Raw genomic sequence first — 24,986 nt, 5'->3', positions numbered from 1 at the left:
CTTTGACATTGCTCTGTCTTAGATTTGATTTCCCCCTCTGCTTGATGATTTGGTGAGCATTATTAATTCTCCTTATTAGTTTAGTTTTACGAGAATAAGAAAAAAAAAATTATTGGTTAAGTTGACCAAACAAATTATCTTATTAGCGATAAGGAGATTTTGGTGTTATGACAATTACCAGTGTTATCCATCAATCATCAACTTTTTAAGCGATTGTATTGAAGTTTTTTTGTCAAAACCAATTGTTAAGTATAGACAAATTTTCTTTAGTAAATGGTGCATATATAAATATATATTATTTTGGTTACACTTGTATTTTAGATGTTACTTATTATGTTATTTAATTTGATATAAATACCATCAACAAAACTAAAAATACTCATTTGAGTCAGTACTAAATCTATTGTTATACCAAAAAAGCATGTGGGAATTGATGAAAAGAAGCTACAATTTCAACCCTGACTTGCTTATTTTTCACTAAAGTTTTGGTGAATATTACAACACTACAATTATAATTACAAGAAATAAAAGAAACACAGAATCACCACGTAGGGGAAAAATCTATACAGTGGAAAATAATGAAAAATTTGGATCGGTATGTATACATTCCCTTAGTGCAGCCTCCAAAACTCTCTCTCAATATGGACACCGGCAAAATGCAGACCCAAGAAAACAATCCAAAACTTGATATAGATAGTATTATTTACTTAAGAAATTCCAACGGTCTTCCCCAGCAACCAGAGAATCAATGAAAACTCAAGCATAAATAAGGTGTAGAGTGTAGTTCTGTCCAGTATAAACCCATAAATGGTAATACCAGCTCTATTATTCTCAAAATATGTCACTGCAACAAGCAATATTAAATATCATCAAACTAATTAAGTAGTACAAAAAGTAAAGCGTAATTAAGAGTTCATTGCTAATAACCAACTAAGAGTATTTGGTTGCTTATCATGTATATGAAATGAGCCCAATTAAGAGTTGATTACTAATGACCAAATAGTAATTACAGTAAGATTGTACTTTAAGACCCAATTAATTATTATTGTTATTTTATCATCAATGAATTTGCAAAAATCCCCAAAAAAATTACAGTTTTCAGTCATAAACCTGGAGAAAATTTCTCTTTAGTTGGATGCCCCATGTGCCAAAATGACGCAATCTGACCAGTCAAATTCATCCTCTTTTTCTTTTCTTTTTTTTTCAATTTTTTAAATTTGTTTATGAATAAATGTTTTGTTGTGTTTATAATTTAAGGTGTAGTAAAAATTATTGGGTTAGAATAGATCAGTATGATTGAGGAGAGTGACATGGATGTTATTCTTACCAAGTTACAATTGGAGGGTTACTTTACTCTAGTAGGGTTTAGTATAGTTTCAGAGGTGATTACTAATCCTTAAGAGTAAATCCTAAGTTATTCTAAGAAAAATCCAAAATTTAATACTTTTTTTTTCTTAACGAGCAATTCCTCATTATATATAAGTCATCAACATATGCAAATTGTGATTGGTTAAAGAGGGAATGACTTCTTACATATCAGTGGTCAAACATTGTTCCTCCAAATTAATTAATAAGAGTGGTTGACTTACCTAGAGCTTGTCTTTTTTGGAAAGAGATGGTAGTAAATGCATATGATGGTACCAGCTTGGTGTTCTCCAAATCATCATCTTCATCACTAGCCAAATCAGAGTCGTCTGATTCTCCACCGTCGGTACCAGCAGGAAACACTCGGCTATTGCCAGCGGTCAGAATCGTTGGAGAATCACCATTGACTGCATCAAATGATTCTATTGTGGCACAAACATGCCACTTAGTAGCAAGACATGTAACTGCTTGAGCTTTGTGTGTGATTTTAGTTGCACTGCGCAGTAAAATGAGGACCCCAGTGACTAATGTTATGGAGCATAGCTGTACCAAAAATGAGTCATCATTACTTAAAGCTTGATTTTAGGAAAATAATAGAGAAAATTTCATATCTTTTGTATAGAGGGGTAGAATTATACCTCAAAGAATATTGGGTTAAACATTTAGATGGTGTTAAAGGGTTTCTTTTTTAGTATAATTTATCTAGCTCGATCCAAATCAATGGAAAAAACAAGGCATGCTTGGATTCTCAAACAAAAAGAAACCTAAATTCTAGAAGAAATCATTGTTTATCATTTTCACAAGAGTCAATTTTGCTTAATCTAAGAAGTGGCAAATGGGAAAGAAGGCATACCGCAAGTTCTCCAGCTCTAAAAATTTGACGATCAGTAGTGGCACTAGACCTGGTGGTGATGAGCAACAAAGCAAATTGGCTCCCTGTGACCAAAATCAACGACCACAATATGAATCCACGGAACCTGTGGCTTATGATCCTCAGGTGCCTCCGGATCCTAAGGTGCTCCGACAACACTGACCCCACATCAGACTCCACTTGGAACACTGTGGCAAAGTCTTGTAGCCGTAGGATCTGGAGGTAGCAGATCAGACGGAACAGAACACACATGAGGAAAAACACAGTCGTACGGTAGAGCCACGAGCACAGCTCCAGTATGCATGCTACTGTGTAGCTCATGTAAACATTGCCCAGGAAAGGCATTTGAGAGACTCCAGATGCATACCACCATATCTTATATACACTCTCGGCAACAAAGCATGGTGAGACAAAGATGGAGAGAATCTTCAATGATCTCTACAAGAAAATAAAGATAACTACATTAGACTCAGGAATATGAATAAAAACCCAGATATCGTTTTAAAATTCATTGTAATAGTAGATTTAATGTGTTTCCACAAGCGAAGTTTCTATTTTTTTAACTATCTAGCTACATTCGTTGTATACAATGGGTCACCCACATCTAATAATATTATGATAATTTTATACTCACTCACTTTCTATATCTCGCACATTCTACTTTTTTCTCACCCTATTGGAACACATGCTACACATGTGTAATGTGTAATGCTTCTAGTAGTTTTTATAATGTTAACTAGCTCTTATGAATAATAATTTTCCTTCAAATGTCCAATAATCTGGACAATTATGTTAGATTTCTTCCAGCCTACGAGGCAATGACATTCCTTTGTCACAGTTAACTACTTAACTCTTCAATTACAACCTACCATATAAGTTCTTGTCCAAATATAACTACTTGTTGTAAATGAGTTTGGTGCTCCTATATGTGCTGTTACTAAGAATTTGGGTTTCTCTAATGTGCTTATAGTTTTAAAACCAAAGCTCTTCGTGAAAGACTTGTCCAAACAACTTAGCATGGGATCAAGAATTTACACTTTGAGATCGAATCCAAACTACACATACATATTTTGAATGATCACATTTAAATACATCGGTGTATTCATTCATTGATTCAGATATTTATCGAGAGAAATTCTACACCAGGTGCCTGTCAATCACATTACTAACATGAGAGTTTGGTGCCTGGATTTTTCTACTGGTGTGGTAAATAAGATGTTGGGTATGATGAATTTTGTGTTAAGCAACTACTAGACCCCAAAAGTCATATCATGCTAATCACTAGACCCAATGCTTAAAAATCCATATGGGAACTTTTCCTTTTATTTATTGCAGGCTTACACTTTGTTCAAACGCAACAAGTCTGAATTTGTTGCTTGATTATTATGGGTGAAATTTTCTGGAGTTCTGCATCATAATTCAACTTTATACTTTTCATAATGAAAATGAAAAATCCATCCACATATTCAATATCTTAAAACCATCCAATTCAATTCACATTTCCAATGATCTTTGAAGTTATCATTCTAAACAAAATTTCACAAAATACCCATTAAAAATAAATCCATAATTGATCAAACAGAACTAAAATCAAATCAAAAGATTAATTTAAACTCACATTGAGCTGTTGTGTGTAACCTTTCCTGACTGTCACGCTCTCAACATAAAGCTTATCGAAGAACAAGAACCTCCGGAGCCCAAACTTCCGGACGAACCACGAGAGGCACAGAAACGACACCGTGGCGACGCTGCTGAGCGACAACTGCACAACGGTGTCGTACGGCCTCTTGTGCTTGCCATCACACGTGGCGCAGGTAAAGACGAAATGGGATATGACTGGCACAACAATCGTAAAGAGAACGAACATGGACCAAGACAGGCACGCTCTCCAGGCGTCCGATTGGTCCACGCACATCCACCGAACGTACGATCGGAAGCTCTTCAACTCGTCCTGTCCGTGCGAAACGCAGCGTCCTAGCTTGTTGTTGTCGTTGTTGCGTTTTATCAAGGCCTCGCTGCCATCGTCTCCCATGGTGGGGTTCGATCGGTGTTTCTGTTGGGGTTGGATTTTCGGGAGAGTTTGGGAAGAAGAAGAAGAAGAAGAAGAACATGATGTTGTTGTTGGTTTTGGGAGTGTTTTTGGTTTGAGTTAAAAATAGAAAGAGTTGCAGAGAAATGTGGAGGAAGCAATTTGATTGCTGAATCTGAGTGAGGAATGTTTCGGTCGATTTTAGATTCCAGAATCTTATTAACTTGCTTGCCTTTTGATCTTCATCGTTCAAAGCAATGACTACGAGATTTGGTATGCATATCCAGCGGTCATCCTTTTTCTGACCTCTCACACTGTTTGATATGAGATAGCGGTGAATATTATATACCGGACTATACCAAACTGGCCCAATTAGGCCAATTTTCGAGTCTATTTCATCACAATCAATTATAGTAATTTTCTTTTCTTTTTTTCTTTGTGCTATAATTTCCTTATTCATAGAACACTAAAAAGTCTAAAAAGAAGTGTTTTTTGCTAAAGGTAAAGAATAATCGGTCAAATGAAAACAATCGTATTTATTCTTCAAAATTTCTCAAGAGAATTATAGGTCATTCAATATGATCTCAGTGATTTCAAATTTGTTAATTATACAGTCACTCGTCTGCTTTTTAACCTTGAATTATTAATGTTGTTAAGTCATAATCTTTTATTAATGCTCCTATTGTAATAGCTAATTAATTGACTAATGATAACCAAAAACATCTTTCATTTGCTTTTCCTGTAAGTTTTCAACAATAGTAGAACATTACTTACAAGAAATAAAAGAAAATAGAGAATACTAAAGACTTGAAATTCCAAACGGTGAAAGTTAATGAAAAAATTGGATCAACATACATCACCCAAATTAAATGCAAATCCAAAATTGTATTCATTGGGTCATGGTGGGCCTTCATGCTGTATTAGACCATGTTGGGCCTTAAGTTGATCCCATTTTCAAAAATTGTATTAAGAGTAAAGGCCCTCCAACATATTATATAAAGGGCTCTCCATCTATTTAGAGCTCTTATGCTCTCTCATATTGTAGGCTATAGCATTTATTGTCATTCGTAGTGAAACTCAAACACAACCCAAGTGAGTGTGGTCCGTCCAATCAAATCAACCGTAGTAAACCACTCTACACTCTGTTTATTAATTGATTGTCAAGACACTTAATAGGGCCAGTCTATTTTATGCGTTTGTCTTAAATTAAGACTGGTAGTGATTTAAGATTTTTAATTAAGTCATTTTATTTTTCTTCTTTGACGACTTTCTGTTAAATTTTAACTCCAAAACATAATTTTACTTATAAACAAAGTTACAAAATAGATAATCACTAAGTAAAGGGACATTTCAAAACAGTGAAAAGTAATGAAAAAAATTGGATGAATATACATTCCCAAAATACAATTTCAAAATTTGTCGAGAAATATGGACATAAGCAGCACAAGGAAGGATCCAAGATTCCAAGAAGACAATTTATAATTTGATGCAGACTATTTAGTCAAATTCCTACGGTCTTCCCTAGCAACCAAAGAATGAGTGATAGCTCAAGCATAAATATCATGTGGAGTGTAGTCCTGTCCAATGTAAACCCGAAAACAGTGATACCAGCTCCATTGTTCTCGAAATATGTCACTGCATGCAACAAGTAATAGTAGAAAGATATCATCAAATCTAGTTAATTCCGTATTAGAAAGAAATTGTAGAAAATTAAGAGATGTGATATTTAAGTTGACTTAATTACCTAGAGCTTGTCTTTTTTGGAAAGAGATGGTACTATATGCATATGATGGGATCAACCTGGTGTTGTCTAATTCATCCTCTTCATCTCCTTCATCGTCATCGTCTGATCCGCCACTAGTACTTGTAGAGACCACTGGACCAGAGGCGATCTCAGCCGTTGCTACATCAAACGAGTCTAATGTGGCGCAAACGTGCCACTTGGCAGCAAGACATGTCACTGCTTGCGCCTTATGTGTGATTTTTGTTGCACTGCGCAGTAAGATGAGCAGCCCAGTGACCAAAGTGATACAGCATACCTGTTCCAAAAACAAATCAACTAATTATTTCAATCCTATTAATTTGTTTACCACTTTGCTAATCATACCATTAATCAATATGAGACTCAATTATATAAGTGAATTCCGTGTTTAATTAGCTTACCACAAGTTCTGCAGTTCCGTAAACATCAATATTGGGTTGGGAGCTGGACTTGGTTACCATCAGCAACAAAGCAAATTGGCTCCCTGTGACTAAAATCAACGACCACAATATGAACCCACGACACCTGTGGCTTATGATCTTTAGGTGCCTCCTGATCCTAAGGTGCTCGGACAACACTGACCCCACATCGGAGTCCACTTCGAACATCGTGGCGAAGTCCTGGAGCCGTAGGATCTGGAGGTAGCAGATCAAACGGAAAAGAACGCACACCAGGAAAATCACGGTGGTACGATAGAGCCACGAACACAGCTCCATTACGCATGCTACTGCGGCACTCACGTAAACATTTCCCAGGGAAGGGATTTCTGTGGCCTCGGATGCGTACCACCATATCTTGTATGCACCCTCGGCAGCAAAGCATGGTATGACAAAGATGCAAAGAACCTTCAATGATCTCTGCAAGATAGTTATACGAGTCACATAAATGAAACGTATATGTATTTAATAAAATAAAAAAAAAATATATATATATATATACATATATTGGCGCGCACATATATTTATATATCTCTAACGTGGCACTTGTTATTAACATCCTTTTTTTTAAGAAAATAAAGAAATATATTGATGAGGTTTACGTCGCGAACAATAATTCAAACTTCTTATTTTTTAAATCTCTTTTTAAAAATTATTCTTTAACCATTTGATTATCATCAAATCATTACATATTTTATTAAAAATACTATGTTTGTCTATATTTGATTATATTCAAATGACTGTGGTTTTTGATATATTTGTAAGATTACGTACCCAGTTTAGTTGCTAAAAAGAAAGAAAAAAAAACGGTTTAAATCATTGAATCATAATTTAGGAGTGGTATACACATTTGTCCTAATTTTCTTGTTAAAAAAATGATATTCTTTTGTCAGATGTTTTTGCATATTGTGAGTATGTAAATCATGACCACACATTCATGCCTTATACTCTGCAAATTCATTGAACTCAATCTTTAGTACCATTCAATAGTAAGTTTTGTGTTTTTTCTACGTACAACTAGGACATCAATTAAGATGTTCCAAATTAACAGTAAATTTGGACAAATCTAGATCAAGTCATTTTAATTAGATGATCTTCTATTTTCAGGAAACTTCTGGTGCCATTGGAATATGATTCATTACTTTTGAATGAACTTGTTAGCATGTGCCAGCTAATTTTCTAGAGAGTTTTACCATATTAATTGGCAGGAGTACTTACTATTCTGGTTATCTTTATAGCTAGGTTGAAGATCAAAAAGTTGTTTTTTTTTTTTGGTTTACATGTACCTTGTTGAAAAAATTGAAACTGCATGGGAAAACACCTACACTACAAAGACTAAATTGGTTATATATTTTTCCAAAATTAAATGCAGAGAGATGATGGAGGAAATTAAATTAAACTCACATTGAGCTGTGCTGTGTATCCCCTCCTGACGGTCTCGCTCTCATCATAAAGCTTGTCAAAAAACAAGAACCTCCGAAGCCCAAACTTGCTCACAAACCTTGAGAGGCACACAAATGACAAGCTCGCGACACTGCTCAAAGACAATTGCACAACGCTGTCGTACGGCCTCTTGTGCTTGCCATCACATGTTGAACAGGCAAACACAAAATGGGATATGACAGGGACAACAACCGCAAACACAACGAAAATGAACCAAGAAAGACATGCTCTCCAAACATTAGATTGGTCCACGCACATCCATTTCAGGTAGGACCTGAAGCTCTGTAACTCGTCTTGTGCATGCGAAACGCAGCGTTTGAACTTGTTCTTCGATCGGTTTAACAGGGCCTCCCTGCTGCTGCTGCTTTCCACGTCTCCCATGTTGGGTTTTGACTTTTGGGTTTGACTTTTGAGTGAGTTTTCTTTTTCTTCGGGTTGAATTTGATTTTGTGTGAGTTTAAGAAAGGAGGGTAACAAAACGTGTATAAATTATGTATGTAGGGTTTTCTTTGTTTGGGGTTTTTGTTTGGTGAACATGGGTTTTCTTTGTTGGTTTAATTTGTTAGTTTGTAAAGTTGTTTTGGAAGTTTCAAGTTATAAAGAGAAAGAGTTGGAATGAAATTCTGTTATAATTTACTAATTCACAACTCACAAGTCAATCATATCTTGCAAGGTGAAAAAATTAGACATCTTGAAGGTGGAAAAGCTATTTCCGGTACCGGTTTAAGTGCAAGAACCCTATAATTAGAAATAGTAGGATTTATTCTCATAATAAAATATGCAAGAAAGTTTTTTCTAGTAAGATCGGGAATGAAAATCTCTCCATTATAAATCTTTTAATTTTATAAAGTTATGTGTATATTAGGAGAGCATAGTTTAGATAGTGTATATTGGTGAATTGTAGATTATGTAGTTATGATTGTGAAATGTAGCCCAAAGTATCCAAATACAAATGTTGGTTTTATTCAATTTGTATAATTAGCCAGCAAAGGCAAGGCTCCAATTGTTTAATGCACATTGATGGAATCACTATTAGCACCCAAACAAACATTTAGAGGAAAAAACAATGTGTTTGATCGAATAAGCAGGTGGCGAGGTGGCTATATGTGAGACAATATTTGGTTGCATATGCATGGTCTCATGACTTGGCCTTCAACTACTTGGCAGCTTATCTACAAGTTTGTTTGAGCTTTGACAGAAACCTACAATTCACCAATATACACTATCTAAACTATTCAACAGCCAAAGAGAACCAAAAACAGTAATACTGCTCCATGTGATTGCATTTTAAATTAGCCTAAACTTTATGAATAAGATTCCCCATTGATATTTTTGCGTTGATCTTTTGCTTAAATCTACTTAAACGTTTGAGTTTTGTCTTAAAAAGAGAGATCCAGAAAAGTGCAAATTTGAACCCAAGGAGACCCAACTTTGCACAGCCCACGATATCTATGTTACCCTCTGGCTTTTTTAGCCTGGCTCCAGCTAAGAATCATATCAAGAGTCAGATTTCAAGATGCTATCCATAAATAATCCACATGCAATCTTACATCCAAACAAGGACAAGCACATCTTCTTGGGACTCACCGTCAAGCTCAACCATCACAATGCCCAACCACACACCCCAAATAAAAAAATTTAAATTTTGAAAAAATAAAAATAAACAAATGTAGGGTACTCCATGACCCCATGACTCACCCAGAGGTGAGTGAGTCTAGTGACTAGTGGGTAGGGAAATAGAGGGCTCCCTTGGCTATTTCGAATCGGCCACACCCCCACCCCCCCCCCCCCCTTCTTCCAATCTAAATTGGCATCAAATTTTGAGAGAGTATGCATTGCATATTTGCATGCAATATTTGACCCCAAATTTCAATCCATGCTCTGTTAACTCTAACAAGCTACAAAAGGACATGGGTTGATTGGGTTCCACACTCCAAGACACAACACTATAAACATGATGCATTCAACACTAAAACGAAAGTGAACTTCAAATTTACACATCATAATACAAACAAACTACTGAACCGAGCATTAATCTCTTCTTTCATTGCTTAAAATCACACGGAAATCACACGGAAATACAATTAAAATTAAAAAGGGTATGTTTTCTCTTGCATTTCCCAAAGATGCCCATGCAATTAAATCACATTCTTCACATTTTATAACAATGCAATAAAAGTAACACTAAAAATGAGTATACACATGCAAACAAAAACAAAATTAGTAACCCAATCATAGATTAATTACCCAAAATGAAATAAGTAAATTACCCAAAAAGAGAACACAAGACCCGATCATGTATTTCCTTCTTCTTACCAGTTACCACCCCCATTGAATTAGATGAGCCATTTTTTTGTCCCCTTTTTTCTACAAGATTATGAAGAGCTATAGGTGAAGCTCAAGAAACTCAGATCCCATGCAGTTCACAAACCCTAGTACATAAACAACAACAACATAACAACAAGAAGTTACTCATAATATTGTCTTTTCTTTCTAGAATGAGAAAAATAAAAAAGTAATTCTCATCAAACACCATGCGATCCATCATACAGAAATAAGATCATCTTACCATAATCTTATCTACCCATTTTTGTTTTCTTTTTTTGCCTCCGCATAATAATAGTAACAGAAAAAAAGTAAAAACGGGAACAAATCATTTTAAAATTTAAAGAGAAAAAAAAAATTGAATCATTGATCATCATCATCCTCATCCTCATCAAACGATCATCACCATCATCAACCTAATAATCAGAGGCATAGAGCCGTACAGCGAAGATCCTGACCGTCCCCACCCAAGTCAATCTCATCCGACGGTGGGAGATTAAGATCGAACGGCAGGGGCTTACGAAACGACGATGACGCTACGAAATCTCCGTCGTCCTCTACAACCGAAGACGACGAGTCGCAGTCGCTGTGGCAGTCCTCGGGAACCATGGGCGGGGTCCTCGGCTGTCTCCGCCGCCGAGCCGAATCGGCGGCGGCGGAGATCGTCTGCTGAGGCTGCGGGCGGGGCCCACTGAAGGACTCGACGGTGGAGCTCAAGCTGCTCGATGCAGGTCGCTGCGGATCCACCACGGGGTGGTCTTGAAACCCGTAACCCGACCCGTATAGCTTGCTCTCCAAGTTCGGATCGGCCGGGTTGTTGCTGTAGGGAAAAGGAGGGGAGTATGCGGAGTAGGGGATCGGGAAGTTGGTCTTGGCTTTGGGACCGCGGAGGATGCGGGCGGCGGCATCGTAGGCCCGGGCGGCGTCTTCGGCAGAATCGAAGGTGCCAAGCCAGACCCGGGTCTTCTTCCACGGGTCTCGGATCTCGGCGGCGAATCGGCCCCACGGCCGCTTTCGGACGCCCCGATAGCGGACCTCTTTGGTGGGTCCTCCAGATCCGTTGGGTTCAGCCGGCGGTGCGGCGGCTCTGGCGGCCGCGGCGGCTGCTCCTCCTCCTCTACCCCTCCTCATGGCCAAGAATTTTGAGGGTTTTCTCAGTCACTGATGGTCATAGAAAGAGTTGGGACTCTCAGAGAGAGTTTTGGTTAATCAGAAATGAAAATGAAATGGGGTTTCAGGCGAGGAAAGAGAGAGAGAGAGAGAGAGAGAGAGAGAGATAGGGAGAGGTTTTTTTGAGGGATGGGTGGAGAAGAACTGGATGGCACCAGAACCACCTTCTCTTCTACTCAAAAATATATTAATATAAATAATTATTATTATTATTATTGCTATTATTATTATTTTTTTTTGGTCTGGGTCATTATTATAATTTTTTTTTTTCTTTTCGATTTTTTTTTTTCTGGGCTCTCTGGCTGAGATGAAAATCATGAAATGGCTTTTACACCTTTTTCTTTGTTTTGTTTCTTGCTTTCTCGATTTCTCTACCATCTCTTGCCCCCACAAACCGACCCGGACTCAATTGCCTGCTGCTTCCTTCATCATTTTCTCTTACTTTTTTTGTAAAATATGAATTTTTGTGTGTGAAATGACAGAGTGGTCCCTTCCTTTTCCACAATGTCCCATTCTGAATTGTCCTCTGGGAATGTTGAATAATAATTTTCTTTTTTCTTTTTCTCTTATTCGCTTCTTGGTGAAGTCTAATGTAAGTGCTTTGTGTTCAGAATTTGCCAATTTGGTTTAGGGGAAATGGAAGGGTTGAGGGCCAATGAATGATGTAGGTCAAGAAGCAATGATTTGAAGGTTGGAATAATGTGTAATAACTTCACTTGTTTTATTTTTATGGTACCAAAAAAAAAAGGTATGATTCCAAATTTCCAATTCATTTCAAAGATTTCGGCTACCCACCTGTTGTAGGCTTAACATGATCTCACCATTTCCCTTCTCAATACACTAGAAACAATTTCTTTAGAATTTCTCATCCTATATGCTTTCAACTCATTTTTATAACAAGGTTTAACTGCCTTTTCAATTTCATTAACATGTTTTGTTTTTTATAAAAAAAAAAGGGTGGGACCAATTAAGTATAAAGTATTACCTTGTTAGGTATGTTAATCATGTATGTTTACTAAACTTCAATCTATGAAACGAATAATGAAAAGTAGCAAATTTAATGATCACTTAAGATAAGAGACAAGCAGTCATCAGGAAGTTCTTAATGGTTATATTACAGATTTAATTGTCTGCATAATTATATAATGAGGTCAACATTTGGATAAATCTCTCATATTAATGGGTCAAATCAAGATGAGAGTTAAAAAATACGGGACTATTAATGTACCAAAAATTCCTAGTTCGACACATGTGTACTACCCAAGTTCAATTAGAAATTACTTTCGCCTGAGGACTTGGGGTAGGCCAGTTGGCCAAGTAGTTGTGCTGCCCTCCACCTCACTGGGTTTCGATCCCCCCCTCTAGGCCTCCCTTTGTAACCAAAAAGAAATTACTTTCGCCGTTTTTTGGATACGCCACAAAACTCACTTGCAAAAGATGCCACTAAGAAAGTAGTAGACACCAAAGAACCATATGTCGCCTACAAGTCAAGACCCATCACCTTTGACGAGCTTTGGAATAAGGGCTAACTTAAGAATTTGGCCTCCTAACTCGTTGAACTAACTAAAAAAGCCTATCATGCCAAAAAAATGCAAAAAAACCATCTTACCCAATATTGATTAAACCTAAAACTCAATATAAACCCAACATGGGGCAACAATTTTTGTTCATATGTGGTGTGACACTAGGGGTGCAACATGAGAGGGTTGGAATATTAACTCAAGCTCAACCCATGTTTTATAATTTTTCGTGTTCGGGTTTAGTCGGGTTACAAATAAGTGAACCCTTTAAACTCGGGTTGGTTTAAATTGAGTTTGGGTTGCCCAATTTCTAGGTCGGGCTCAACCACAAAATTAAAGCACGGGTTGAGCTTAACCCACAAAAAAAAAATGATAATAACATAGGGAATTTGGAGCAAACAAGTGTAAGCTATATTTGCTTCCCTACATAACATAACAAAGGGTCTTAATTTATACCTAGAATTAGAAGAAGAGGTAGAATTAGGAAAGGAAGCTAAAACTCCATAGATATAAAGTAAAATATAAAGTAAAATATAAATTAATATATAGATTATAGTATTATACTATATAATTCAAGTTAGCATTTGAGCTCGGGCGGTCGCGACCTCTACCCAAACTCAACCCACAAATATTAGGTTGTGGTCGGGTTCAAGATCGAGCGAGCAATAACGTTTTCAAACCCACCCACAACTTCAAATACCAAGTTGGGTTCGGGCGAATTCGGGTTGACCAAACTCGAGTTGGACACATATATTACGCATTTATTCAAATTATAGCACGTATACAAAGAGTAATAGTTTAAATTTAAAAATTAATAATTAATAATGTTATATGTGTCATTATAATTTTAGTGAATGCATAACACCATTTTAATATATCACATGGTGTTATCCGAAAAATATATCTTCGACGAGTGTAGTTCTAGTCTTTGTCAATAATCCAAATGTTAACAATCACTTGTAAATCTTATGCAAAGCTTTAAAAAGAAATATTTATAAGCTGCAGGGCCAAAAAAAGTACATATGATACATTTTTAGAGTATTAGATAAATAGCATTGAATATAAAAGATTAGAAAAAAGAAAATATGAAAGATTAGACATTGCACATGTGCAATCATAGTGACCGCTCTATTTCTAATTATAGAAATGCCAAAATTTGTCTTTCAAAAGCTTTGTTGTCCAAAGAAGCAAACTCAGAAAAAACCTATGGGTTTGGCAATAAGAGACAGGTACTCTAGAATGAGATATAATGTCTGTGTCTTTAAAAAGCTTTCCCACAATATGCTTACTTTAAATCTATAAATAGGTGTGGCAATTTTCAATATGATAAGGTAACATTTTAATTAACACACTAATATATTAAAATTTAAGTTTTAAATGATAATTTTACACCTTAAGGGCTCGTTTGTTCAAGTTTTGGAAGGTAAAAAATGAGAAAATAATTTCATTTTTATGTTTGATAAGTGCATGCATGGGAAATGATTTCTGACTCATGAGAATCCCTCCTTTTAGCTTGGGTTTTGTTTTCTCTTTTCTTGGGAAAACATTTATTACACTTTTTCTAAACAATTTTACCCTTTTTAATATTTGATAATACTAATTTTATTCAAAACAAACTCTTCACATTATATATATAATAGATAAGGGTATAATTGACAAAATAAACAATTTTTATTTTCTATTCTTGCACAAACAAAACATGAGAATGAAAATAAAATGGTAATTTTTAATTTACTTTCTCAGCATTACTAAACACACAAATAAGAATCTTACATTTCATTCTCCCTAAAAAATACATATGAATTAATTTCTTAAAAAATCAATTCCGTGAACAGCCCTAAAAGAGATTAAATAAAAATGTGTCTCCATCACTAACACATCTTCCTTGGAGAAAAAGTATGAGAACTCGACACCACACGTAATAAGTTGAGTTGAGCAAGATACTTTGAATTATTCGGCATAATCAACTTCCATAATCAATATTAAGTGATATAATAATGGTGTTATAGTCCACTTAAACGCATAGAAAACAATAAAGTAGAGGATCACACTCAAAGCTCACCAGAAAAAGTTGCACATTTTCCGTTTTGATGATATTTTCTTGGCAGAATTAGAAAGGTTCAACTTCAAAGTTCAACAACCTCCATCATAGCTCATTAGCTCAAAACGCACACTTGTTTTTGGTGCAAATCAAAGTAAATAAGTGAATAGTATAAGCTTAGCTAGCTAGCTAGCTTTGCACTTTACAGCGGTTTTGATGCTGATGAAATGCTTGATCAAACGTCGAGTTGAAAGGTAGGGTAATGTTGCATCAAACGTGATTATAATGCTTGATTGAATTAGGGTGTAAGTTCAACCAACCATCTTAGAAGAAGAACAAATTTGAAAGGACATCATTTATGCCCTCTGAATATAAATCATATATGCAAATTGTTTGTTCGAAGTATAGTTTAGAAACTTAGATTGGACATGATAAATTTAATTAAAATGAAAAACAATCCTAACTCATATTTGGTACACCTAACAAAAATTTTGAACTAGACTTTGATTCTTGACTAGGGTTCAAAGTACTTAAAGTTAGTTTACCCAAACTAGATATAAATCATGATGATGAGTATGACTCTCACAATATTGTCTAGTCCTAACCTATCTTGTTCAAAATACATAATCTTGTTATATATTCATTCCTAATAGCTAAATGAATTAGCTAAGAAGGTTATTATTAAACAACAATAACAAATTGCTACTACTTACATTGATTGATCGACCAACAACTTCATGAATCGATTTGATTCAATTATCAATTCATCTGTGACTAAAAAGTAAACATAAATAAGTTATTCTTTATATGTACATATAACTTAAAAAAAAAATACAATAAAATCTACCAAATATATGAGTAAAATATAAAATTATATAATCACGTATCAAAAATTATTAATTTTGGTTCGAATTTTAGCTCTCTTACTCTCATAAAAAGGAAATTTACAAGTAGAAATTTATGGAAGGATGCAAATGTCATGAATCGGACAATCCATACCCTTGAAAGCAATTCAAAATATTTTTCAGCCCTTCACCAGTGATCATGTTGGTTACGGGTCCAATCATACCTGACCCGCCAACCAGTGGCCAGATCAGACCCAAACGGAGGACCCACCCAAGACGTGAGGTGGGCCCCGGCAAACCTTCTTGACACGTCACCCACGGAAACAAAAGAAAAAAAATTCATCCATTTTACCGGCACCAGCCGGTCACCGGCTCAGGCTTTACGGGCTATCGGTTTGTGACAGAGGACAGGTTTCAGAATAAATAGGCCGTCTCGTGACTCTAACAAACCAGTTTGAATTGCGATTGTTTTTTGACGGCGACGATCAATAGTGACCGACACGTGTCTTCACGGCATATGATTGAAAGTGGTTTGACCGGTTTGGTTTCTGTGGCATGCGACCGTGTTTTTTATATTTTTTCTGACTGACTCTTTTTATATTTAATTTTAAATTTGTTTATTAATATTTTAATTTTTGTTAGTGGCATGGAAAGCAACAAAGACTTACTATATGGTGTGGTGGAATTAGGGATGGCAAAATTCCCCGCCCCCGAAAATTCCCGTGGGGACCCGCCCCGATTAAGCGGGTATGGTAATACCATCCCCATCCCCGCCCCGCCCCGTATACCCGTTTAATAAAAATATTATATTACATAATTATATTTTAATTTATTTTCTTAATTTTTATTGCATATCTTTAAAATTTAATAGTGTTCTCTTTATGATTTAGTATTATTGTAATATAATATGATGAATTTTAATGTATTTCATCTATTATATTATATATTTATATTAATTTGATATGTTATTAATAAAAAAAATTATTTTTTTGAAAATAATAGGGGCCCTGAATACCCCCGATGGGGACCCGATTACCCGGCGGGGCGGGTATGGTATTGGCAAACCCGCCCGGAACCCGCCCCGTTGCCATCCCTAGGTGGAATGAGCGGGAACACATTGAATGGGTGCCACGTGGGCCCATATTTATGAGTTTGGCTCGTATCCGGTATTCGGGTGTGGTCAGATAAGCTGCTGAGTTGACCAGTAATGCCACGCCACGTCACCTCGCAACTGCAAGAGTTGTCAAGATGCTTTTGGGCCAAATTATGAAAATGGTCATCTGGTTTGGATCGGATTTCAGTGGTTCGGTTTTTTTGGGCCAACATCACATCACTTGTGTCGTGATTTTAGTGCACCTGATTTAAGGCATAAATGTTGGATATTTATCATTAATTCATATTACAATTCAGAAAATTAGAGGAGGGTGTATGAGTGTATCCCATTGTTTTTATTTCTCTCATGATGAGAGAGATAGATTCATGAGTGTATCCATGATAGATAATTTTATCAAGAATTGAATTCATATTTCTATAATAAAGTCACCTTATGTTATGCAATAAAATTATTTCCTGCAATAACATTATTTTCCACAAATATTGACGGGTTCATCATTCTCCTACTAAGATATAGATCCTTTATCCCTAAATCTATTTTGCATGACATTAACTGTTCACACTATATAAGTTCTCTACACTTAATGCCATGCAAATAGATGTAATAATAGAGAACTTAAATCTTAGTAAAAAAAAAAAAAACTAGTCAATATTTAAAGATGAAAATGTAGTTGCATACTTGCATTGCATGACATTGTGTGACTGTATTATACAATTTCTCACTGTAGTAATGAAATATGAATTCAATTCTTGATAAAATTGATAATTAAATTAAAATATCTCGTATTCATATATCATATTTTATCATTTATATGAAGGAACAAAAGAGAGTCCAAGCTCGGAACAAATGAGTGAGGAAAAGTCCCAATATTCAAGAACCTTGAGTCCTTGTGGCAGTGTCTTTAGGAAGCATAGGAACACTTTTATAGTCAAAAGTGTTTTTGATAGTGTTTTACAAAAATAATTAAAAATATTTTTGCAGTTAGATAAGTACTTTATAGGGTTTCTTGAACAAGACCTTGATATGCATGTACTTGTGCATTTAATAGAAGCACTTGTAATCTAATAAAAAAGGGAGCAAATTTACAAAAACAACCCCACTAAAACGTTACCTAGTGAAAAACGCTTATTACAAGTACACTGAGAAACAAGTTAGAAGTTGGTGCGGGTGAAGTTTCTTAAATGTGACGGTGGGCATCATAATTCATAAGCCACAGTCCCTTTGCTTGAGGAATGCGCTCGCTAACTCCGAGAAACTCAACAACAACAACACACCCACTCACACGCGTATTCGTACGCATGCCTTTGCTTTTGTTGCTTCTTGCTTCTGCCAAACCCAAAATAAAAAATATATATATATATATCGAAGAGGTACAATTGAAGTTGAACTTGTAACTTGTAAGAGAAGAGTCCACGCAACAATGTGTTAATTTGTGCGTCGTTTTGCTTTCTTTTTATCTTTTTAAATCATTTGAAAAAGACACTGTAAAAATGCACAGCCATGCTCTATTATCATATTGGTCAGTTGGTCACTCTCACCTCAGCTCTCAAATAATGGTCCAACAACTACTTGAATCAATTTGCTTAAAAGGGTTTGCTTGCTTATAATTTACGCTTAGAATTTTGGATTTCTTAGCGTTTGCTTTCATTTGCTGATATGCCATTCATGTGTATACGAATGAGGTACATATGTGTTTGCTGCCCATAAGATTTGTTCAAATCATAGTTGGGATTGCTCAATTTATTAGGATCGTGAAGTGAATAATTTGGACCAAGGTTTATAAGGTTTGCTACCTCAGGCCCTGATCTACTAACTCTATCTAACCTAGGCTGAATTGGTTCAGCTAGAACGACCCTAAGCCATACTAACCCCCACTTAAGTTTAACCTTTATATGGGTTGATCAAGTTGGGCCTCTAGATTGATTGAGTTTCTATTTTTTTGATCGAATACACTTCGTATGCCTTTTGGGCTTGCACTCCACTTTTGGTCAAAACACAACAACACCTGGCCAACCCAATATGTTTGTCGGCCCAAACATCTTTTATTAGTACTCGTGGACAATCCTAAAATAATTTGCCAAAAAATTTAGATGAATTTGAATGCATTTTTTACACATAAAAAATTTCATGAAAATTTCATCTAATTCTTCTGGATTTTGATGGATTCTATAAATTTTAAAATTCATTAAACTCTTTTAAAATTTGAGTTGGGAACACCCCTCTAAGAATCATAATCAACCCATCATATACGCTATCAAAGGCTTCAGTACAAGAGCAACTCTTCAAGTAATTTCCCAAAACTGTCATCAGTTAACTACAAACTAGCCAGTTGGAAATTTTACCATGAACCCACTGTATTGTGTTTAATCATATTTTGTAATCATTTGATCTCGATGAATTCTTATAATATATATGTTCTACCATCAAATATAATTGTATGTCATAAATTAAACTCCAACTTTGTTAATACAAAATCAAACACCACCATAATTTGTGATGATGGGAGAAAGCTTTGTAGCCAAGTGATGATACCATAACCAACAACCAATGTTAAATAACATAAATATCGTAATAATAATGACAAGAAGAAGCAATTGGGAAGCAATGTCTATCTCTTCCATATAATATTTAACAACATAATCATAAAAAATAGATTAAAAAAAAAAAGGCAAGGGAGATGCAGACGTATACAATAAGAAATCTGCAGGAATAGCAATAGGGAGGTAATTACAAACAAATGAGTCAAGCAACGCAACTCTGATAAGTGTATCCACCACATCTAATCGTAATACTATTATATGCATATAATAAATGCAATAAATTACCTCCCATATCCCTAAACTCTAAAGCTACCACAAAAGAATTAAACTAACCCCAACCAATCTCAGACTATCTGCATAATAATTCACCAAACAACCCCATCTTTCTACCTTCAATAACCTGTTGGAAACTCGCATGTACCATACCCTGCAACAAAAACACCATTGTTTAGTTTAAAATAGACAAACAGTAATGGCAAAAAAATTTAAAAAATATTAGTAAATGCTCGAGGCCATAATTTTATTTAGTACAAAACCCCGCTCAAAAGTCCCAACCATTATAATAGGGTAAAATAAATTAAAGCGTAGAATGTTGAAACGCTATGACTCATGTAGGCCATATTAATAATAATTTTGGATAATCATGCATATTACAGCCAAAGTTCAGCACACAAAAACTTGGCAATGTCAATTGTGACTGCTAATCATCAATTTGATTCACATTACATACATGGAGTTACTCTTTGTTTGTAGTGAAAAACCTTAATAAGAAAAAGTAAGTCCCTTATTAATTAATTTAAGTTCTACTTTTTTAGATATCGCAAATGATAACCACAGCAACCTAATAGTTTGTACAAAGAACCACGAAACCTATAATAATTTAAGAGAAAATAAATAAAACCACCAAATTACATTAAAATAGAAAAAACTTAGTGTATGTCATTGTTTATATGTGGGGGCACTTAACAAAAAATTCAGTTCAAGAATTCAAGAATTTACAAAAACTATATAACAACCTTTGGAGAAGGAAAGGATTCATCTTAATCATAACAATTAATCATGATACTTAAAATTAAATCAAAGAATTTAAAGAAAGATAATAGAGGATGAGAGAACGTACTAGGAGGTTGAGTAACGACGTAGGCTGCACCACCAAAATTGCACGTGCCAGTCCCACGTGCCTTCTTTTGATAATAGCTATTGAAAGCATACGAAGCGTGTGCCTCAAGGGTGTTAGGATTAAAACACGTGGAGCCTTCCTCAATCGAACGGCAATCCGCCCCTCCCTCTCCACAAGCGTAATCCAGTGCGGCCTGGAGCTTCTCCTCCCCTGCATTTCCATTCGCCACGCACCACGTGTTGCCAGAAGGCGACGGCGTAGGGACCTGAGTCTTGCTTTCGTTGACCGTCGGCGTTGACTTGGGGTCGCTCAGCTCAGCCAACGTAAGCGGTAAGTCGTACACTTTCTGTTCGTCGGGATAAAACAGCCCGTAGTTTTTCTCGGATGTGGGCCCGGGTTTCTGGTTCTCATTGAACAGAGCGAACAAAAACACGTTCAGTGGGTCCTTAGGCTTCAAGGGCGTCCCACTTCCGGTTAAAACTCTACGCACCAAATTTCCATTATACGACGCCGCATTGTCTTTTCCAGCACCGACCTCATTTTCGTCGCCGTTTGATGGCCAGCCTGTCTCGGTCACCACCATCTTTACGTCGTCGTATCCGAGTGCTGACATGGCTGCTGAAACGGCGTCGAGTTGGGCATCCAACAGGTTATTGTATGTTAACCCGTTACCCGAATCCACGTTACCCGAGTTGGTCCGGAACAGAGCGTAGTCCAACGAGATTTTATCGGAGTTTGCCTCGTAAGCAAAAAACGGGTACGCATTCACCATCATGTACGACCCAGTTTCGCGCAGAAAATCCAACAAGGGCTTGACGGCGGGTTCGATCAAGTCGGGTAGGAAGGATCCGGATGAAGGTGGGTACGAATTCTGTAGCGCGCCGAGGGCAATAGGGGAAGACAGTTTGATTGAGGAGTTGAGGTTGTACTTGACGAGCGAAGAGTGGATGTTTTTAATGGCGGGTACGAGGAATTGGGTGGTGTTGTTGGGGTCGACGAAGACCTCGTTCCCGACGGCAATGGCTTCGATTTGGGTTTTGGGGTAGTACTGGGAGATGTTGGCTTGGACCCATTTGTCGGCGAACGAGGGGTCGTTTGCGGCGGAGGAGAGGAGCTCGTTGGGCATTGCGACGACGACGTTTATGCCGGAGTTGGCGAGGGCGGTGAGGACGGCGGAGTCGGTGTCGTACAGCTTGACTTTGGTGATGCCTTGGGATTTGAGGAGGGACACCACTTGGGCAGGTTGTGGTAGATTGTTGGCTATTCGGCCATAGTTGATGCCGATAGTACCCGTTGTGTTTTCTGCAAATAAAAAACAGAGACACATAAGTAAATAAACGTACATTAATATGAATAATTACGAATTAATACAAAATGTGGGCTTATGTATGTACCAGCTGCAGAAGCTAAAACGGAGATGAGTGAGAGTAGAGAGAGAAAGAGTGGGCATATGAAGGTGGCCATGTTGGAGTGAGTATTGCTCTGTTTCTGAACAGAGAGGCAGAGCATATGAGAGATACAGGTTTTGATGAATGGGTCGTATGCGTTTGATTTTATAGAGAGAATGAGAGTGTGATGGGGATCGAGGAGCGAGGGAGGGGGGTTAGTGGGTAAAAAGAGAGGGAGGGGTGGAGTTGTCGGGGCCCACTGGGTAGCAATAGCGAAATTGGGCATAATTTGTTATTTCCGCACGCCTTCTTTTTTCCCACGTCGCGCAACGGCCGGAAGGCCCATATCTACACGACCGTTTTATTCTACTGTGGTTCTCCTACCTCATCCAATCGGTGCTTCTCTTTGTTTTGGACGGTACACGTGGCGTTTCATTGGATCGGACGGGTGGAGTTCTAATGATGGGTTGTGGTTTGGTTGCCGACTTTGTCACTGTCAACATATGTACGATCCGGTGCTGCATGGTTCATGAGTTTGTTCTTTGTCCCTTGCAAAGTACAATTATGATGTTTTAGGTGAAAATCTGTGTTCATGTAAATTTTGGCCCAAAATGTGAACGTTGGGTTTGTCTGCTATGCCTGTTTTTGTTGTCAAAGGACTTAAAGTTGGGTAAATTACCAAATCCACTTAATTCATGAAAGGTATTGCTGCTAGTCCCAACTCCCAAGGGCTGTGAAATTATTGAATTACTTTACAAGTTGAGAAAGTGGAGAATATGGTCAGATTGTATACGAGAATTTAGAGACAGACTCTTCCACTAAATCAAAACTCGATTATTATTATAATTATTTTAATATTTATCTAACATTATAGTTTATTTATTTAATCATCTAACTATGATTAAAAAATCTTTAATTTTGTTGATTTTTGCAACTTTAACCTTTAGAGTGTCGCATTGGTTTGAATTATGAAATTATATTTTGCAGTGATCCAAAAGAACGTTTAATTTTGTATTAACTTGCTAACGAATTAGTTTTAGAGTTTTTTTTTTCTAAGAGTTTTAGAGTGCTTTTATGTATATATTTATTTAAATATTTATTTAGTCCAAAAAATAATCAAGCGACTAAATTGTTAACTTTTAAAAATATTAGTCAAATTATAAATGTTCATTAGAGCATCTTCAATAGTTATAAAGGTCCGTTTAGTTCAAGTTAAGGTTTGAAAATGAGAAATTAATTATATTCTCACGTTCGGTAAGTATATGAAAAGAAAATCAATTCTTGGACCAAAGGAATATGATGCCCTTATTGGGGGGAAAATAAAACCCTTTCTTCAGCTTGAGTTTTTTCCTCCTTATTGGAAAAACTTTTTTTTTTTGACAAAACTAACTCTGATATTATTTTAAAATTCTTAATTGAATACTACCATACATATTTATCATTCATCACTCATGATATTAAATTTAAAAGAAATAATAAAATATCAATGTTAGCTAAAATAGAGAACTGTTGGAGTAAGATTTTAAAAATAGTTTAGCTAAAATAAATTTACAACTTTTTTTTGCACAAATTTAACTAGAATATAGGCAATTTTGTTGGAAATGCTCTTACATGCAATTTGTCATTTTATGAAAACTCCCAATGAAAAAAGAGACTTTATGCTAGTTTGCAAACTCCCAATTGGGTTTTGAATTTAGCCCATTGAACAGTGATAATAATTAATTAGCAAATGATTCGGGAATAAGTATGCCGCATGCAATATCATGATGATATAAAATAAAGATATTTCAAGTCACCAATTAAGTGATTAGATTCTTTGTTTATAACTTTATATCAATCAGTTTTCATCAACGATATAAAATTAAGATATTTCAAGTCACCAATCAAGTAATTATAAGTACTTATAATTCATTAATTACTTTTCAGCGCCATATACGTCCTGCATTATTTTTCAATTAAAAAGATGTAAAGAGACTTATTAATTTCTTGACGTTCTTGTCAAAATCAGCATTTAATTTGGTAATTGCTGGCAACAGTTCTTGCATTTTCCTGAGTCATACTCAAAGTACATGTATTTTAACAATGTTCACAATGCTAATGCCCATGTATTAACTTGTACTACGTTTGTAAATTGGCTGTCTTTGCATTCTGCATGGACCGCCAAAGCACTGTTGGAAAATTAAACCAAATTCGAAACAAATGTTGGAAAATGTTCATAAGTAGTTCATGTATGTTTTTCCCTTCAGTTCTTGGCATTTTTAAATCAGTAGTGCTAGATATACCACATTTTTATACCACAATTTCATACCATTTTATGTTGCAACTTACATGACATTCATACATTAGATACTAAAAAATAAAATAAAAAAGGAAAAAAGGAAAAAAAAAAAACTCTGTCCAATAAAGTAATGACACGTGAGATGGTATAAAAATGTGGTATAAAAATATGATAAGTATAACATTATTCTTTTTAAATATAGGAGACGTTCACACATTAATGAGTGTATATAATAAGAACCCTCTTTTTCCCCATTTTTGTTCCATACTTTGTATTCTTTAATTAACCTCTTAGATTTTTCTCAAACAAAACAAAAAATATATCATACATATTATGGTGTTGATTGTGTGATTTAGTCAAAGTTAAGAATGCAACAAGTGGCTGAGGGCTAAGGCTTCTTAATTATTTCTTGATTTTCATATCATATTACTTTTGTTTAATAAATATATTATATTACTTAATGATCATGATAAACATTAGCATACCCTCTGCGTGAAATCGTTTAAATTGTGCATTTCCAAATGAAGTCGCATATCCTTCAATTCTCATCTGAAACCAAAAGGAGCCTACAAGCATTTGTTCTTTTGTTGAGTAGAGACCCTACCATATATGGATAGGGTTGAGACAGAGAATCAATAATGTCACAATTACAACGACTATCTACGTTTGAAAATAAGAAATAACACACACAAAAAAGCTGCTTGCTGACTACTCTCTGTGTGTTCTTGGTCACAAAGT

General features: G+C 35.9%; 4 protein-coding genes across 4 annotated transcripts; all 4 read right to left on the bottom strand.

Annotated features, from left to right (window-relative positions):
- Positions 1–453: 453 nt before the first annotated feature.
- Positions 454–4,473, bottom strand: LOC147298360 (uncharacterized). Its single transcript, XM_086234331.1, has 4 exons — positions 3,855–4,473; positions 2,219–2,674; positions 1,590–1,908; positions 454–844 (listed from the first exon to the last, which is right to left on the bottom strand). The coding sequence occupies exons 1-4, from the start codon at positions 4,266–4,268 to the stop codon at positions 708–710; spliced, it is 1,326 nt and encodes a 441-aa protein (XP_086090457.1). The 5' UTR covers positions 4,269–4,473; the 3' UTR covers positions 454–707.
- A 1,293-nt stretch (positions 4,474–5,766) lies between these two features.
- Positions 5,767–8,288, bottom strand: LOC147298359 (uncharacterized). The gene is made up of 4 exons (XM_086234337.1): positions 7,869–8,288; positions 6,429–6,884; positions 6,010–6,304; positions 5,767–5,900 (listed from the first exon to the last, which is right to left on the bottom strand). The coding sequence occupies exons 1-4, from the start codon at positions 8,286–8,288 to the stop codon at positions 5,767–5,769; spliced, it is 1,305 nt and encodes a 434-aa protein (XP_086090463.1).
- A 1,692-nt stretch (positions 8,289–9,980) lies between these two features.
- Positions 9,981–11,680, bottom strand: LOC147298358 (ethylene-responsive transcription factor 3-like). The gene is made up of 2 exons (XM_086234347.1): positions 10,477–11,680; positions 9,981–10,339 (listed from the first exon to the last, which is right to left on the bottom strand). The coding sequence occupies exon 1, from the start codon at positions 11,361–11,363 to the stop codon at positions 10,656–10,658; it is 708 nt and encodes a 235-aa protein (XP_086090473.1). The 5' UTR covers positions 11,364–11,680; the 3' UTR covers positions 9,981–10,339; positions 10,477–10,655.
- A 7,858-nt stretch (positions 11,681–19,538) lies between these two features.
- On the bottom strand, positions 19,539–22,092 carry LOC147298357 (glucan endo-1,3-beta-glucosidase 14-like). Its single transcript, XM_086234322.1, has 3 exons — positions 21,977–22,092; positions 20,583–21,884; positions 19,539–19,889 (listed from the first exon to the last, which is right to left on the bottom strand). The coding sequence occupies exons 1-3, from the start codon at positions 22,089–22,091 to the stop codon at positions 19,855–19,857; spliced, it is 1,452 nt and encodes a 483-aa protein (XP_086090448.1). The 5' UTR covers position 22,092; the 3' UTR covers positions 19,539–19,854.
- Between the last annotated feature and the right edge of the window lie 2,894 nt (positions 22,093–24,986).

Source organism: Dryas octopetala, chromosome 1 (assembly GCF_963921425.1).
Source record: "Dryas octopetala chromosome 1, drDryOcto1.1, whole genome shotgun sequence".
Lineage (NCBI taxonomy): Eukaryota > Viridiplantae > Streptophyta > Magnoliopsida > Rosales > Rosaceae > Dryas > Dryas octopetala.
This window is presented reverse-complemented; position numbering and strand designations above follow the sequence as displayed.

Coding starts and splice junctions, on each gene's coding strand:
- LOC147298360 (XM_086234331.1), bottom strand. CDS start 4,268: ATGGGAGACGATGGCAGCGAGGCCTTGATAAAACGCAACAACGACAAC. Junction 1,909..2,218: donor TTAGAGCTGGAGAACTTGCG/GTATGCCTTCTT, acceptor TTTTTGGTACAG/CTATGCTCCATAACATTAGT. Junction 845..1,589: donor CCAAAAAAGACAAGCTCTAG/GTAAGTCAACCA, acceptor TGCTTGTTGCAG/TGACATATTTTGAGAATAAT.
- LOC147298359 (XM_086234337.1), bottom strand. CDS start 8,288: ATGGGAGACGTGGAAAGCAGCAGCAGCAGGGAGGCCCTGTTAAACCGA. Junction 6,305..6,428: donor ACGGAACTGCAGAACTTGTG/GTAAGCTAATTA, acceptor TTTTTGGAACAG/GTATGCTGTATCACTTTGGT. Junction 5,901..6,009: donor CCAAAAAAGACAAGCTCTAG/GTAATTAAGTCA, acceptor TGTTGCATGCAG/TGACATATTTCGAGAACAAT.
- LOC147298358 (XM_086234347.1), bottom strand. CDS start 11,363: ATGAGGAGGGGTAGAGGAGGAGGAGCAGCCGCCGCGGCCGCCAGAGCC.
- LOC147298357 (XM_086234322.1), bottom strand. CDS start 22,091: ATGCTCTGCCTCTCTGTTCAGAAACAGAGCAATACTCACTCCAACATG. Junction 21,885..21,976: donor CGTTTTAGCTTCTGCAGCTG/GTACATACATAA, acceptor TTTTATTTGCAG/AAAACACAACGGGTACTATC. Junction 19,890..20,582: donor CGTCGTTACTCAACCTCCTA/GTACGTTCTCTC, acceptor TTTTTGTTGCAG/GGTATGGTACATGCGAGTTT.